Source organism: Anguilla anguilla, chromosome 4 (genome assembly GCF_013347855.1).
Source record: "Anguilla anguilla isolate fAngAng1 chromosome 4, fAngAng1.pri, whole genome shotgun sequence".
NCBI lineage: Eukaryota > Metazoa > Chordata > Actinopteri > Anguilliformes > Anguillidae > Anguilla > Anguilla anguilla.
Window position 1 is genome coordinate 48,671,378 of NC_049204.1, and position 16,193 is coordinate 48,687,570.

At 39.9% G+C, this 16,193-nt stretch overlaps 2 protein-coding genes across 4 annotated transcripts; one reads left to right on the top strand and one right to left on the bottom strand.

Annotated features, from left to right (window-relative positions):
• Nucleotides 1-362: 362 nt before the first annotated feature.
• Nucleotides 363-5,257, top strand: fastkd3 (FAST kinase domains 3). 3 transcript variants are annotated; one of them, XM_035413319.1, is made up of 7 exons: nt 363-855; nt 1,605-3,098; nt 3,433-3,518; nt 3,665-3,839; nt 4,138-4,207; nt 4,419-4,533; nt 4,852-5,257. In XM_035413319.1, exons 2-7 carry the CDS (start codon nt 1,640-1,642, stop codon nt 4,948-4,950), a joined length of 2,004 nt encoding a protein of 667 aa, XP_035269210.1. In that variant the 5' UTR covers nt 363-855; nt 1,605-1,639; the 3' UTR covers nt 4,951-5,257. The 3 variants fall into 3 exon arrangements, with proteins under 3 accessions (XP_035269210.1, XP_035269208.1, XP_035269209.1); XM_035413317.1 differs by having other exon boundaries at nt 364-953; XM_035413318.1 differs by lacking the exon at nt 363-855 and adding an exon at nt 962-1,137.
• A 271-nt stretch (nt 5,258-5,528) lies between these two features.
• chmp5b (charged multivesicular body protein 5b) lies at nt 5,529-9,845 on the bottom strand. Its single transcript, XM_035413320.1, has 8 exons — nt 9,614-9,845; nt 8,482-8,586; nt 8,203-8,249; nt 7,686-7,779; nt 7,305-7,376; nt 6,955-7,063; nt 6,675-6,790; nt 5,529-5,824 (listed from the first exon to the last, which is right to left on the bottom strand). The coding sequence occupies exons 1-8, from the start codon at nt 9,680-9,682 to the stop codon at nt 5,774-5,776; spliced, it is 663 nt and encodes a 220-aa protein (XP_035269211.1). The 5' UTR covers nt 9,683-9,845; the 3' UTR covers nt 5,529-5,773.
• Nucleotides 9,846-16,193: the final 6,348 nt, after the last annotated feature.

Sequence of the window (16,193 nt, forward strand, 5' to 3'; positions counted from 1 at the left end):
AGCACGATTAATGTAATTCCGGTAAATTCAACGCTCCTAAGTATATATTCTGAGACCACAAGAAGGTTAGTGGTACACTGGCACACCCGCTTCGTCATCGCCTTAGCTACCGGGGGTATCTTGTTGGCGTATCAAAACACAACGCATAAACGTCGAAACCAATAAACTGTACAAGAACAGTTGTCAATGTGTCAGTGTGAGCCAATCCCAGTCAATGACGGTGAGAAAAACACCACCAGCAACCCCTCCTTTTCCTCGAAACGTCATAAAGTGTTACAGTGATTACGTTTTTGTAGGCCAACTCAGGAGTTACTTCCGCCATGGGCTCCCTCCACAAATTATTTTTTTCCCATAAGCATTTCGTTTTCTGTCGAAAATAAGGTCTGTGGTTAACGTATGTCTAAGAGAGCTTTAAGGTTTGTTCTACGAGATAAAGTACACCCTTTAATATCTCAACCGTGAATTTCGAAGCCGTATATGCTTAAAAAACTAAGATTGTCACGTGCAGGCGGGCTAGTATGGGAACTTAAATGGCGGTTGCCAGAAAGCGACCATTGTTGTAGTGTAAATATAGCAACTTGTTAGCAACTTACTTCTTAAAAGCACATACGAGCTTCGAAATCCCCGGTGGTGAAATTATTGGGTGTAATTTATCTACTAGAACAACACGTCCAGCTCTCTTAGGCTTACGTCGACTGCAGACCTTATTTTCGGCAAAAAACTAAATCCCTATGGGAAAAATGCATTAGAAATCTTACGAGGGAACCCATGGCTCAAAAAAGCGAACTTACTTCCGGGTTTCAGGACTACAAACTGTAACACTCTTCCCCTCACCTTCAGGCTGAACAGGAAGTGGTAAATTGATTATAGAACTACAGTTAATAATGTTATAGAAGCACGGCGGACTGGCATCACTGAGCTGGTTGGTTGTCCCTGTAATGCTCTTCTGAAATGTGAGGTTCTTGTACTTGCATTTACTACTGACTGCTTGTATGCCTTGTGTGTGCTGCTAGTTCTTCATGCAACTTCCGTTTAGCCGCTTAGCTAACTAGATGCACAAGGACAAAACCATTTTATCCTGCGGCTTGTGATGCTACTGGGCACATGGGAGCATAGAGAAGGGATGCGGGCTACTTGGTTTGTACATTTTTTTTCGCAGTATCACGTTGAGCTAAATTAATGAAAGTAAGAGGGGACATAACCCACGTTTCAGGCTTTATTGTGCGGCTGTATCTGAATTCTGTGTTTGTACATGAGGGCAGAGGGTACAGAAGTTATTTTTTGTAAGGAGTGATTCTGGTCATCGTAGTAATTTCTGTGGGAAACCCCGAAAAGTTTCAAATTTTCCCTGCTGTATAGCTGAGACGTTCTATACCTGCCATTTCGAGTATCTCAAACATGTTACAATTGCTTGGTGTAAGTGTTGGTGGAAAATGAACGCCGATTAAATGGATATTAAAACTCAAAATATGAATAACTTCCTGAAATTGCTAACTAGCAGAACTGCCTCTAATTTCCACACATTGTTTCGGAGAGCAGTAAGGATTACCATTTAACATAGCATTCAGGGGTATGCTTTAATTCCTCTCTTGCTTGCACCACAGGATCTGTGTTTCCCCAGGAAACCCTCCGCATAGTTATGGTTCTCAAGCTTTTACAGAGGACACAGAACCTGACCCTGACTGGGCAACGGCTCTGGACTCTCCCTGGTGTCTTATGGCTCTCCCGGCTCAGCACACACAGCCAGAAGCCTGCGTGCCCGGTGTGCCTCTGGACCGGCTCCAGGCGCTGTACAGTGAGCCAGGGCTGCCGCCGACTTCAGTATGGCTGTGGGAGGATGAGCCTGTCCACCATAGTGAGGGATCCTCTCCAGTTTAGCCCAGGATCAGTGAGTCTCCACAGGGATGCCACCAGCACATTCCGGCTCAGCCTGCTGCACCCGACCGATGCCTCAGCCGAGCAGGACTTCGCAGACCGCCTCGGGAGCTGCAGCACCTCCAGGCAGGTCCTGAAGCTCATGCAGGCAGTGAAGGCCATGTCAGACACAATGGCGGCCGCCGTGCTCCACAGGGTGGCAGATCTGGAACAGGGGGAGAACGGACTAAAAGACCCGGGGGTGCTGGAGAAGGACATCGTCAAAGCCCTGTGTTTCCAGCTGGAGCACGACTCCACCAGGCTGACGAATGGGGGGCTGGTGTCGGCCCTGCGGGCCTGCACGCGGCTATACCTGGACCCCTGGAGCACGCTGATGGTGCGGCTGGTCTCTGAAAGCCAGGAGCGGCTAGACAGGGGCCACATGACCATCGACCAGCTGTGCACCCTGGCGGAGGCTCTCCTGGCCCTTGAAGGCCCCGGTTGTGTGATGCTGCGGCAGGTCATGGAGGCGGTGCAGGAGCGCAAACCTGGGGACTGGAGCCTCCAGGAGCTGACCCGCGTGTACGACACACTACAGGCCGGGGTCGGGGAAAACGGCCACTACCAAAACCTCCTGAACTCTATGAACACCCACGCCATCTCCGTCGCCTCCCGCCTGGACCCGGCGTCCATCAGCACTGTTCTGAATGCTCTGGTGGTCCTGAAACAGACCAAGGCTGTGCCCCTCGTCATCGGCCTGTGCAAGCAGTCGGTCCGACACGTGCCCCACTTCACGGACGAGCAGCTGACGAAGGTTCTGGGGGCGCTTATGCACTTCGGTCACAGCGACCGCTACTTCGTGGAGGCAATGGAAAGGCACGTCCCCAGTGTCACCTTCACCGCCCACCCGGAAACCATCACCAAGGTGATGCAGTACTTTGGGCGGCGGAACATTCTCTCTCTGCCCGTTTTTGACGCGGTGGCCGAGAGCTTTGCCTACAGGGCGGACTCATACAGCACTAGCCAGGTCGCCCGGCAGATCATGCCCTTTGGGAAACTCGGGTACTTGCCGCCCAACACAGGGGAGCTGTTCCGCAAAGTGGAGGCCATCTTGCATAGCCGCTTCTCGCAGTTTCAGCCCCGCACGCTGCTCAACCTGCTGCACTCCTGCACGCTGGTAGAGAGGTTCCCCGTCAACTTTTTCGCCAAAGTCTTCAACCCTTTCTTCCTCCAGCAGCTCCAAGGTGAGTTGGAATGCCTTACTGAATTAAAAAGCATCGGTTCCAAAAATGTGCCGATGCTCATCACAGAAAAAAGAATGTTTGTTTTGGCTTGCAAAAAGGGGCGCTTATCCATGGAAAAATAAACACGTAGAAAAAAGAAAGTTCAGACATCAACGCCTTTTAAAAATATTTATTGAACCACATGACGCAAACGTGTTTCTTAGAACTACTAAACTAAACTGCTACGTCATGCATATATATTTTTGTCCACTTTTAATCTTAAAGGTTCGTGGAGTATATAGAAACTGAATGCTTCACAGCTCATTCCTATATCTGCACCTTGTTTGCATTTCAGCTCAAGGCACAGGCTTGGACTGGATTGTGTTGGCACAGCTGACACAGCTCTACATGACTGTGAAGCTTGAGTGTCCCTCTTATGAGGTTAGTCTGTCCAAGGTCATCATTATTCTATGGAGCCATAATTGATTTTGTAGGTTCGGTTGGTGGGACATTTGCTGCACCTCACCACTGTTAATCAAAATGTAGAATGCAACCCTGTTCACATGCAGTTCATTTTTCGATTTCAGGGACCCAGGCTCCAGCGCAAGTACCATGTGAAATCTTTTTTCACATCTGCGCGATCCCTGGAGACCTCAGTAGATGGACCTCTCTACAGCTCTGTGAAAACTGGCCTGGTGGACCTGCTAGGGGGTCGCACCTACTTTGCTTCTTGGGTCCTGACTCCATACTGCTACACTTTGGGTAAAGTACTCTATCTCGGAGTGCACATGTTGACCAGAACTGATTCCTATACAACTGAACACTTGCAACTGGAATGACACTTCCTGGCAGATCTACTAAAAAGGGTTGCTACCCCTGGTACAGAATGTAAATTGGTACTCTGTACACATTTTTGAAAGTTCCAGGTAATACAACTGGGAAAGTTCTAAATTAACATAGTTTTTTCTGTAAAACAAGTTTAACTGAAGTGGCATAGTTTTGCTGACCTGGAAGTTTCTTTGCTTTTGTGATTAATATTTCTTGCCCTTTATTATTACAGATGTGGAAATGAAGCTTGATGAAGAAGGATATGTTTTACCCGCTTCCCATATTGATGAAGTCTATCAGAGGTAAAGTTCATGAAAAGGATGGATTTACTGAACCAATATTACAATCACCAGACTTTTCACTGATAATTTTGAAGGTTTTGATGATTATTTTCTGAGTTTCTGATTTAAAAGACCATTAAAAAGGCAAACGGGTATCGTGCATATGAATGTGTGCATATACATCAGAAGACAGTTAAAGGATCTGAATGTGTTTCTTGGTGTTAATCTGCAGGATAGCCTTGTGCATTGATGGCCCAAAGAGATTCACTTTGAACACAAGGCGTTTGCTGGGCAAAGAGGCCATTAAACAGAGGCACCTCAGGCTACTGGGCTATGAAGTTGTGCAGGTGAGAATGGAATGTTGCAAAAGTTAACGCTTCCCATCTGGCAGATCTGGCACAGTTGGAAGACGGCTGGTTTTCTATGTGCCGAAAGCGGAGCACCAGTGTTCCATTTGCTGATGTAAGAACAGCTTCGTTGCATGTCATTGGGGGAACCCGTGTGTTGGATCAACCGCTTGAGCAACCTCAGCATTTACTCTAATGGTTGAGGTTCAGTGATGACGGCCAATTCATCTCTTTTTCCCCTAAAACGTTTGTACATTATGCCTTCTATTCTGCCATTTTTTAATAAGTCAACTAAGAAAGCTGTCATCTGTTTTGCAGATTCCATTCTACGAATTTCAAAAGTTGCAAAGTCAAGCAGAGAGGGTAGAATACCTGCACAAGAAAATCTTCCCTCACAGTTACAGGCTCAGCTGGTGATTGTATTAACCGGTGGCTCAAGCCAATAATGATGAGGAGTGCTTTCAAGGATTCAAGATTTGAGCAAAGCAATGTGAATTTCCCCAAAGTCATCTGATTGACTTGCAATGGCTTATATTTGTTTAATGAACTGTACAGTATACATGGACCTGATGGAGCATTACATGATGAAAAGCCTACAGTAATTTGAAAATGTAATGAGTCATGTATGTAAGGCCATTTTGTTTACTAGGGGTGCTGTCTTGTCAGGGTGTTTGGTACAGTTCAAAATGCTATGGCTGCTGTTTTAAATAAACTTATACATGTATTCACAACTGTCAGGCATTTAATCTTTCCTACAATTACTAAAGAGTCTCTACACTGGTGAAAGTAACTTGAAGAATTGAAAGTGCTTAGGGTCTGTACCTAAACTAGATAACCACAGTTTGATTGTTTTGGGGAAAAAAAAGAATTGTATCAGATCATACCCATAAAATAAATTAAAAATGTATAAGTGATAAAGATTGATTTCAAAACGGATATACACCTCACATAATGAAATCAACCATTATCAGTAAATTATCACAAGAACTTGAAAGTTTTGATTTCATTGCACTTAATTATTTTTTAAATGAACAAGCTTAACAATCAAAGAGAAGGTTACAAAACCACTAGCATGTCGTAACAATAAAACAGACCAAGACCACTTTGATATATCGCCGCAATACATCAGATTGGCCAATATGGCTGTGTTTACAGGCACAATTCCAACCAATATATAAATGCTATTTTACATTTTAAAAATGTGTTTTTAGAGTACTGCTTTTTTCCCCTCTTTTGCTTCCTATGTAGCAGGAATCTGTGGCAGGCCAAACTCATCCACAAGAACACCATCCTGAAAAAAATAAATAAATGCAAAAAACTCAGGAACATTTTAAAAGATAGAATGCAGACTGATCCTAAGACCTTAGGGACATGCATGCAGAGTTCATTGTACCCAGGTTCTTTCAGATTTTTAAACGGTTTTGTACATAAAGTAAAACCATATAAAATGGTTTCCACTCCTCATTCATGTATGATATTTAACCCTTTGAAGAATAGGTTTTTTTGTGAAGAACTTGGCTGTTTTTAATTACCAGTAGTGATGCATCTACATTAAAATGTTCAGTTAAGAACATTCTAATCACATATTTGTGATATTACACCTTAAATGGTTGGGAATGGTGGGGATTGCATTGCCAGCTGGATGTCTATTCATAATAAACATTTGTCTCATTATGTTCACAAATTCAAAAAATATACAGAGGCTCTATTCTGACATCACAGCAAATTTACATTCGTAGCATTTAAATTGCTTTCAACAAGACAGGTGTTGACAAATTCCACACTTTTGTCCTGAATGATGTTTATTATTTGACATTCCCCCACCAGATAAAATCAGTGGGTTATATCTTGGATGAAAATGGTTTACTTTTTTAAAACAATGTTGGCAAGTTGAGTTAATTACTCATGTTTCCATTTGTTTTAATGTATATTTGGACCAATTACAATGCGAATTCTCAGCCTATCAACAGTTAAAACAATAAGCTCTAGCGTTCATTTTAATTTTTACATGTGATCAAGTTTGGTCACGCCAAAATGGGAATAAACATTTTAAAGTTTTCTTCTTTGTGTTAATGGAAACACAGCTAATAGTGATAAATTGTTTTGATTAATTGGTAAATACTAGCAGACGTGGTCTGTACCTTATTTGTCCTGCTGTCGCTGGGAAGTCCCTCTGGAATGGCAGGTGCAGAAGAAGCTTCATCCAAGTATGAGCTGTCATCGTCTAGGAGCAGCTCATCTCCCAGGGCATCCAGCTCTGAGACCGCACACACACACATTCACACACACGTGTGAGCATGCCTACTATCACACAAATGTGTATGGGAACTTAAATCAGGCTACGACATCAAGCAAGTACAGAGCAGAGCTCATACACCTCACACACATTCAGATAGCAAATAGCAAACCCATTGCACTGACCAGCTTCCAGGTCGTCCTCGTCGATATCTGGTGTTCCGTAGCTGCGGCTCATGGCCTCTTGGACCTCATTGGCGTCCTCCATCATGTCCTCCAGCTGATCTTGCAGGTCCTGGAGCCCAGCAGACAGTGCACACGGTTGACGCCACACCACCATCACTCAACCAAAATACACAGACAGCTACACACATGCAGTTAGACATGTCTCAACAGCATCTGTCCTTGGAACTTATCATCCAGAGTTAACAACAGATCTGGTACTATTACCACTGATGAAATAAGCCCCAATATTCACAATACAATTATATTGCATTTACGAAAACACAAAGAAAATGTAAAAAGGATAAAAATACCTCAATCTGGTCAATTTTCACATTTTTGTAAGCCTTTTTCATTTCCTTGGCTCCGATTTTCATGGCATCCACCTACAACACACCACACACAAGAAACACGTTACAGAAGTGATGACAAGTAAATGAAGCAAAAAAGGGGATATTTTATACAGCACCATTTTATCACTGCATGTCCACACCAAAACATCCATTTGTGTATCAGCAGAAAATAGTCGGGGGGAAAAATGCACTACATGAACCACATGAAATCATAAGTAGGATAACATATTGCATTCAGCCTACAGCAGGGACCAGAATTAATGTAAAGCCTGACAAGAGGGAAAATACATTCACACAACTAGGGACATGTTAAAAAAAAGAAACATGGAAAGCAATCCTTACTGTTGTTTTCGTGTCTTTCAGTGTCTGGATTGTGTAGTTTGCCTGTTCCATGTTGAAAGACTGCTGGGTGAGGTTGTCTCTCTGGCCCTCATACCTGAAAAAATAAAATACATAAAAAGTGTGTGTGTGTGTGTTTGTATACCTTTTTCCAAATGTATCAATATTAAGTGGGTGGTCATATCCAAGCTGCATCGAACATTGTTACAGAATATTAAGTCACAGCACTGATAGTCATTTGACTTAACCTGCTAAACAGCTCAGAGGACTACAGCACACAAAAACTGGAATACCCAATTATGGTCTATCAACAACCTCAGACCCTTAATCAAATCTCCTCTGCCTTACGTCTTGATGGCGGATGTAAAATCAGAAAACATTTGGTTTGTCCTTGAATTTTAACTTAAGAGTGTCCTGTTTCATGAAGACAGTTAGCTGTCTTGTTCCATGCAAAAACTGTCTTCCTCATTGTGGCTGGTACACCTCTGAGGTAAACTGTTAGACTAATAAAATTACTTACGCCCTCTTCTGCTTCAGTACCCTCATGGCCTTCTGCTTAACCATGTTCTGGTGAATAAAAAAAATAGCAACAAAGCACATGAAGTACCACATTTATTAAGTTGAGATAAACCACTTACTGAATTACTTTTGAAAATAATTTCAGTTTAAACATTTTAATATGAGGAAAGTGGCTTCTGATCTGTGGGATTTCCTTTAGTGACATGCGGAACATGACAAGCTATAAATTAGCAGGAAAAATCCAACACATATTTTGTTTTCAGCCCAGCTGGATATTTACCTTTGAAGGTCCTTCTCTCATCTTTTTCATTTGATCCTTGTATTTGACCAACTCTGCATCCAACCTGGCAATCTTCTTATCAATAGACTCTGCCCTTGAGTCAACCTAAAAGGGTAAATTATGGGGAATTTAAAGTTAAACAAAACATTGCTTTCTCCCTACAGTTACTGGGCTGGCTGGTATGCCATACACATAATCACACACCCCATTACCCATATACCACTGAAACTTTGGCACTTTTCAGGGTCAGGTATAGTAGGGCTTGGATTTACTCATTTGTTTGTTTATTTATTCACTCAAAGCACATACAAATGTACGTGCAAATCAAATAGATATTCTATTTTTAAGGGAACGTATAAAAGAAAAATAACACAGGCCAAGGGCTCTATGAAACCCAGCAGGTCTCCTTATAGCCCATAGCAAACCAGTCCTACTGGCATGCTAACGCTTTACAATAGCCACTGTTTTAGCTCGTTAGCTCGTTAACTTGTGGGCACCAGTCAGAAAAACTACTGAATAACTCCACACGTTTTCGTGAACAATGAATAATAAATTACGTACGTCATACTTTTCACAAACTAACTGGAAGAGAAATATCACTTGTTCAGTATGTCACCACGAACATTACTACTACATTTATTTACTGCATATATATATATATACACACACACATATATATATATATATAGTCAATATCCTTGTTCTGAGTGAGCCATTCTAGCTAACAGATAGAGAACAAAGAATAAAAATCCCAGTCAGCCATTCGTTGCAATCACATGACACGAATGACTACATTGTCAGAAAAGAATACAGATCGTAATGCTGTCCTTATTTAGGAAATACATTTCTCTCGCAGGTAAACACCTATTTAGTTAGTTTGCCTCAAACGAAAGAAATAACTAAAGAAAACAGAAAGAAAACAAAGTAACATTAGCTAGCCAGTTGTGTTTGTGCAGTGCGTCGTGAGTCACTGTCACCACACTTAACTACTTTCGTCAACTAAACCAGAGCGGGGTCTATATTTATATTTATATAGAATGAACTTAAGTAACTTACTACCCTCAATAACTAAACTTAGACTACTCAATAACAAACGAAGTTGGCTAGCTAAAAACAATGTAAGTTAACTTACATTTCCTATACAGTCCGTAAGGTTTGGTGGGGGTCCTTTTGCTTTACCTCGACCAAAAATGCGATTCATTTTGCCTCTAAACACTGACAAACACACCAAATGTAGTTCAAAAACTTGTATTTCTTCTGTAAAAAACAATAAACGCCAACTTTTTGTATTGAGGCCCACAACTGGAAACACACCCGGAAATATCTAGAAACAACTTCAGTATGACGTAAGAACGATACCATTGGTGATTTATTTGGTCACATGTTTAAATGTCAAGGGGAATAAAGCTAATCTGTCGTTGGGATGTGTTTATCAATTTTGGTCGCATTCTTGCTTCTTGTTGGATTAACTCAGCATGGTACTCTTAATTCCGTTGTGTTGTTGTGAATTTGGTGTCAGTGGGATAAAATTAAAATAGTTTTTATGACATGTATCTACAGAAACATCCCATCTGAGACCCGGCAAGTAGGCTCCTAGCTAGGCAGCCAGCCAGGTATATAATTTACAAGAAAACGCGTTTAAATAACAAATGAAAATTATGCAATTGTTAGGACCATGAAAGTAAAAATAAAAACGTGTGTGTGCGCGCGTGCGTGCTTGCGTGTTTTCATTTTTGTGTGAAAGACGTCATTTTTGAAAGATGAGATGGAGGCTTCATTAAGTATTGACATAAAATGTGCTTCCAAAAGGCTCACATGAGGAGACACCTACCAAAAGAATGGGAAGGAACTCTCCGAAGCTGGACTTCGGAAATGGAGTTGTATCATCCTGCAAATATATAAATGACATTACCGTGTTCCAAATGTTTGCCTAAATTATATACATGTTGGTACATTTTTTTGAGAACCAAAACAGTTTCTGCTGCATTGTAGAAGATGTTCTGAGAAGCAACAGGATCGAAATGAATATCGATGCAGCAGCACAAAGATGGTTTTCTCCTGTAGGGGGAGTGATGTCTCTCTGTGTACAGTTGAGGCCTAAAGTTTACATACGCCTAGGCTAAAGACAAACTGATGTGGACAAAGTAGATGTCCCAACTGGCTTGCCAAAAGAAATGTATGGTAACATGAAATGTGAGGAGTTGTGAAAAACTGAGTTTGAATATCTTTAGCCTAGGTGTATGTAAACATTTGGCCTCAAATGTACATGTTCGCAACAAACCTTCAATTCTTCAATTAAAAAAAAAAAAAAAAGATGAACAAAATGTAACATACATATCAGTCTTGGTGTTAATTTAAGTATACATTACCCATAATTGAATAAATACATCAACATATGCAGAACCATTTGTAAAAGATCTGTTTAAAACAAATAAATAAGCCATAAATATACGTGGGTGAAAGCACAAAGCATAAACCAAAAATCTATGATCGCATACACTGGGATATTGCGTGTTCACATTAGCTCTGCAGCTTCAAATTAAACCTGTCTCTTAGCTCCACTAAGGTATATTCCGCAAGAGAAATGAATGAGCTGATTTCTACACTTCATAGGACTAATGTACATCTTCCAAAACACCTGCACTCAGCTCTCACTTCTTCTTAGCCTTCAATCCAGTAGAGCTGCACAGTCATTGCACAGGAGGACCACATAACTAATGCAGGGTGGAGTACCCTGCGGTGCCTGATTGAGTATCTGTTGCCTGATGAGATAGGGGACACCCAGTTGACTGATGCCCTGCCTTCTCATCAATTCTAGATGGGGGTGTATTACTGCACCAAAGGCTAGTCATTTTTCTGGATAAACCAACAGACCTCCCATCCTCCATATAAAATATTTTCAGTTTCTAAATTTTTAACAATTTCCCCCATTGATTTCCAGTTTATGTGATGTGATGTTGCTTAGACTTATGTATGTATTTATTTATTGTTGTTCTTCTGGTTGGTGCATAAATACAGTACTTACGATACGCCATAATGAAAGTGGTAATGGAAGGTCTCATGAAGTAGGGTTTTCAGATTATATAATACTTAACTGAAATTTACTTAGCTATATGAGGCATGGTGACACTATTTGACCAATCAGTGTACATTTAAACAGTACACGCCTTCCTCGCTGAGAGAAACACATTTAAAATGGGCAGGTGAATATGTTTATCTGTTGTTAATTGACATATCCATTAAAGTGTAACAGTTAACAGTTTCATTTCAGTAGTTTGGGGTGACAGAATTTAGAAATAGGGTTTCTTGATAGTATTTCCCAAATCAAAAAGCTATCTTGTCATTTAGCATGCATATTCACAGACGCACACGCACACACTCACACACACACATGCACACACACACGCACACACTCACACTCACACACACACACACACACACACATACACATGCACCGGCACATGCTTCAAAAAGTTGTTTTATTTTTGGATAATAGAAATATAAAAATGGAAAGACTGGGAAAATATCATAGCAGCTGCTTTCATTACTTCTCTTCTTAATTCATTTTCCAGCATCACTTCTGTCTATGTAAGTGTGTTTAACATTGTAACATTGACCAATGGGGACCATGGTGATGCTAACGGGGGAAAAAATGGAGGATCAAATAGCAAATTAACATTTTGAGGTTTTGGAAGATATTGTATCAAAAGGGACGAGAACCTAATAAAAAGGTCTGCAAATAATAAAGGAGTCAGTCCGTTTTTATGAAATCTCCTAACTTGATCCAAACAATGGAAATGATGCTACACTAAAAACAGATTTTCAGAGAGCCTAGCAGGTCCTGTGCCACCCACTGATGCCCCGCCCCCCCCCCCCCCCCCCCCCCCACCACCACCCCCCCCACCCCCCATCACTTCCCCAAGAAGCATCCCACCCACCCTCATCTCTAACGCTTTTTGGGAGGCAGTAGGTTTTGCAGACCTATACTTGTTAACTGAGTAATTTTTATGTTGTTTATATTGTGAGAAGCTGTGCAATTTTATGAGCTGCATGTCCTCTGTAACAAATGTCCACATTATAGCTTTTCCATATGTCAACATTTTTTTTGTCACCATAAAAAATGCTGTTTATCAGAATGCCAAGAAATTTTAACTATTCACATTAGTTATGAGTAAAAATGAGTTACTTTGGACTCAGCGTAAATTCTTGTCTCATCTTTGCTTGAAATCAATAGTCTTTCTATATTTTCATTAGTATACTCAGAAACAGAGCTGTAACAGTAACAAATAATACCTGGCAAGGAAACAGTTGTATATTTCACTGTAGTATATTAATTTTCCTCTGAATATAATTTCATGCTGAAGCCCAGAGAACCACTCACAAAATGAAGATATGTTATTTTTGTGCAACTGTACTTAACTGCCTGCTCTGCTTTATGACTTCAAACTGTGGTTCTGATGGCTGCTGCTGTACTGAATGACAAGTTTGCTCCATTGGTTTTCAAGTAGGCACAGAACATGATAATTATTTTTTATTGGTATTGCCTTGTACAAATAAAGTCTTTGTGTAAAATCACAGTTACTGACTGAAATGAAATGTATTGGCTGTTTTGTGTTATGAAGTGTGCTAACTGGAAAATAACTAGATACAAATTAAATGACTGCCAATAAGTGTAATCTTAAAGTCAATGTAATGTAAATGTAAAATACACATCAAGTAACATGACATGTTATTGTATATTGCTTATAAATACACATTTTTTTACAGTGTACCCTTAAGACAGATCAGAACATCTATGGTTTTGAAAAGTGTCTTTGGACATGGACTGCCTTTGGACCAAATCTGCTGCATGAGAAGAGAATAATGTCATCAACGAGTTACAATAAAAAAATGTAAAAAATCATATTTGTTATTATGAAAATTTCTATTCTCTTTCGTTGTCTCACAGTGGCAAAAATAATCAGCCTTTATGGAGGTTGCAGTTAATCTAATGAAGGTACCGGTATGAAGAGGCAATTTTTGTTGGGAAATACTCCTGTTGCTTTAGAATATTCTTAGGACCAACTTGGCACAGAATTGAATGAACAGCAGATAATTATTATATGTATAATATATATTATGATATTTATAGATCTGACAGTATATGTGCAACATGTTCAATTTGCCATCTTTGTGAACAAAGGAAAGCAAAAATAAATACTGCCCATGCTGTTGATTATAGAAAAGAGGAGTAAATTGTATTTTACACTTTAAAAACTCACCATATCTGTATCATAATGATTTATATCCCAACACCCATGCAGCTATCTATTGACATGGTTAGAAATCCTGTTAGTATAGCATGGTAGAAAGATACTGTATCAACATTCTTAGCTGAATGTGAATGTGTGTAGTGCTAATTTTTATGTAGTTCTGGATAAAACCCTTAACAGTAGTTCAACACATAATGCAACTTATATACATGTTAATTAGGTCTCAGTTAGCTTACCTGCCTGAAAACACCTACCTGTGAGAAGGTAAAAAAGAAAATAGCTGTGTTCTGACTTCCGCAACATGCTACAATACTGTCATGCTGCCATTGAAATGAAAAGCATATTTAAATAATTTTAATAGTAGAGAATTATCACTCCGTATGCAAAGGCAGTCCCTTCTTACTTTATTTTCAGTTTCTGATAATTCCACAGATGTGTTCACTGTCATACAAATGTAATATATTAGCACACCAACATGTTGCTTTTCTTGGCATTCTAAAAGAGGACATGCCTCTGATTAGCCATGATGCATTGTGTAAACAGTTGATCAAGCAACACTGAACAAACACAAAGCACAAAACACACAAAAAAAAAAACCTTCCTGTATGAATAAATGTGCAAGTGCCTTTTTTGGGGGAGAATCTTCAGCATAATTGAACATTCACAGATGTGTATATTTGTTTTAAAGATTGGATTTTGCTTATGTTGAGTTTCTTTTATTTTAATAATTAACATAATTATGCAACCACATGTGCTTCTGAGTTTTTACATCTCAGAGCCAGAATGCTAATGCTAATCTAAGTTCCAATGTAAACATGAACTGTCACTCTTTATACTGAAAATTTAGTAGAATATGATAAATGCAATATGATAAAGTATATGCTATCTTTACAACAAATAGAAGGTAAAACATAGAAACGCACTGCTTTTCTGAAACTGATTTTGCTTGTTTATTATTGTTGTTGTTGTTTTACAATATGCAAATAATACTATTGTTGTTCTTGTTGTTTTACAATGTGCAGAAATAAAATTTAGCCTTAAATTGTAGCATAAAATTTTTAATAAAAAATAAATCATCCTTTAAGAAGAATATGCAGAATGCATCTATTGGCATGCAGATGACAGACCAAATAGTAGGAGGTATAACTCTATGCTAGTTTTCAATATTAGTGTTCTGCTTCATGTGAGTTGTATAATTCTCATTCTTTTAAACATCATCTGTATATTGATTTTTAATTAGTATTCTAACCTAATTTATATTCAGTTTTGACTGGCTTTGAATTTTATATGAATGTAATTTTTAAAATTTTATATTAATGTAATCCTTGCATTTTATATTAATGCATATTGATGCTATTTAATGTATTTTAATGTAATATAATGTTTATCATGTAATGTGTTATGTACAGTATGTCAGGTGTGGACCCCAGGCAGAGTAGTGGTTGCCACGGCATCAGCTAATGGGGATCCTTTAAATACACAAATAAACATTACATTATTTCTTATTTTAATGAAAATCAATCACCTCTGAATATCAAGAAATCATATAATACTATTAATGGGACTTTGCAGGTGCAGTGCTTGTAATCAAAGCATGCATGTGACAAACATTTTGCATTGCTATATTGTTGTGATGATCTAATCAATATCCTGTGTGATGATACTACCCTTATTTACATACTTGTGGATATTTGGGGAGGGGGAGTTAAACATTCTTCAGAGGATATAATAACCGTTCTAATTAATATACACTCACCGGCCACTTTATTAGGTACACCTTGCTAGTACCGGGTTGGACCACCTTTTGCCTTCAGAGCTGCCTTAATTATTCGTGGCATGGATTCAACAAGGTGCTGTTCTTCAGAGATTTTGGTCCATATTGACATGATGGCAACACGCAGTTGCTGAGATTTGTTGGCGGCACATCCATGATGCAAATCTCCCGTTCCACCACATCCCAAAGGTGCTCTATTGGATTGAGATCTAGTGACTGTGGAGGCCATTTGAGTACAGTGAACTCATTGTCATGTTCAAGAAACCAGTTTGAGATGATTTGAGCTTTGTGACATGGTGCGCTATCCTGCTGGAAGTAACCATTAGAAGATGGGTACACTGTGGTCATACAGTGTAAGGGATTGACATGGTCAGCAACAATACTCAGGTAGCCTGTGGCATTTAAACGGTGCCCAATTGGTACTAAGGGGCCCAAAGTGTGCCAAGAAAATATCCCCCACACCATTACACCACCACCACCAGCCTGAACCGTTGATACAAGGCAGGATGGATCCATGCTTTCATGTTGTTTACGTCAAATTTTGACCCTACCATCAGAATGTTGCAGCAGAAATCGAGACTCATCAGGCCAGGCAAAGTTTTTCCAATCTTCTTTTGTCCAATTTTGGTGAGCCCATGCCAATTGTAGCCTGAGTTTCCTGTTCTTAGCTGACAGGAGTGGCCTTC

Excerpts from the sequence above, each read along its gene's own strand:
- fastkd3 (XM_035413319.1), top strand. The coding sequence starts at position 1,640 with ATGGTTCTCAAGCTTTTACAGAGGACACAGAACCTGACCCTGACTGGG. Across the intron at positions 3,099-3,432 it reads CTTCCTCCAGCAGCTCCAAG|CTCAAGGCACAGGCTTGGAC; the intron begins GTGAGTTGGAAT and ends TTTGCATTTCAG. Across the intron at positions 4,534-4,851 it reads TGGGCTATGAAGTTGTGCAG|ATTCCATTCTACGAATTTCA; the intron begins GTGAGAATGGAA and ends TCTGTTTTGCAG.
- chmp5b (XM_035413320.1), bottom strand. The coding sequence starts at position 9,682 with ATGAATCGCATTTTTGGTCGAGGTAAAGCAAAAGGACCCCCACCAAAC. Across the intron at positions 7,780-8,202 it reads GTACTGAAGCAGAAGAGGGC|GTATGAGGGCCAGAGAGACA; the intron begins GTAAGTAATTTT and ends TTATTTTTTCAG. Across the intron at positions 7,377-7,685 it reads TGAAAGACACGAAAACAACA|GTGGATGCCATGAAAATCGG; the intron begins GTAAGGATTGCT and ends GGTGTGTTGTAG.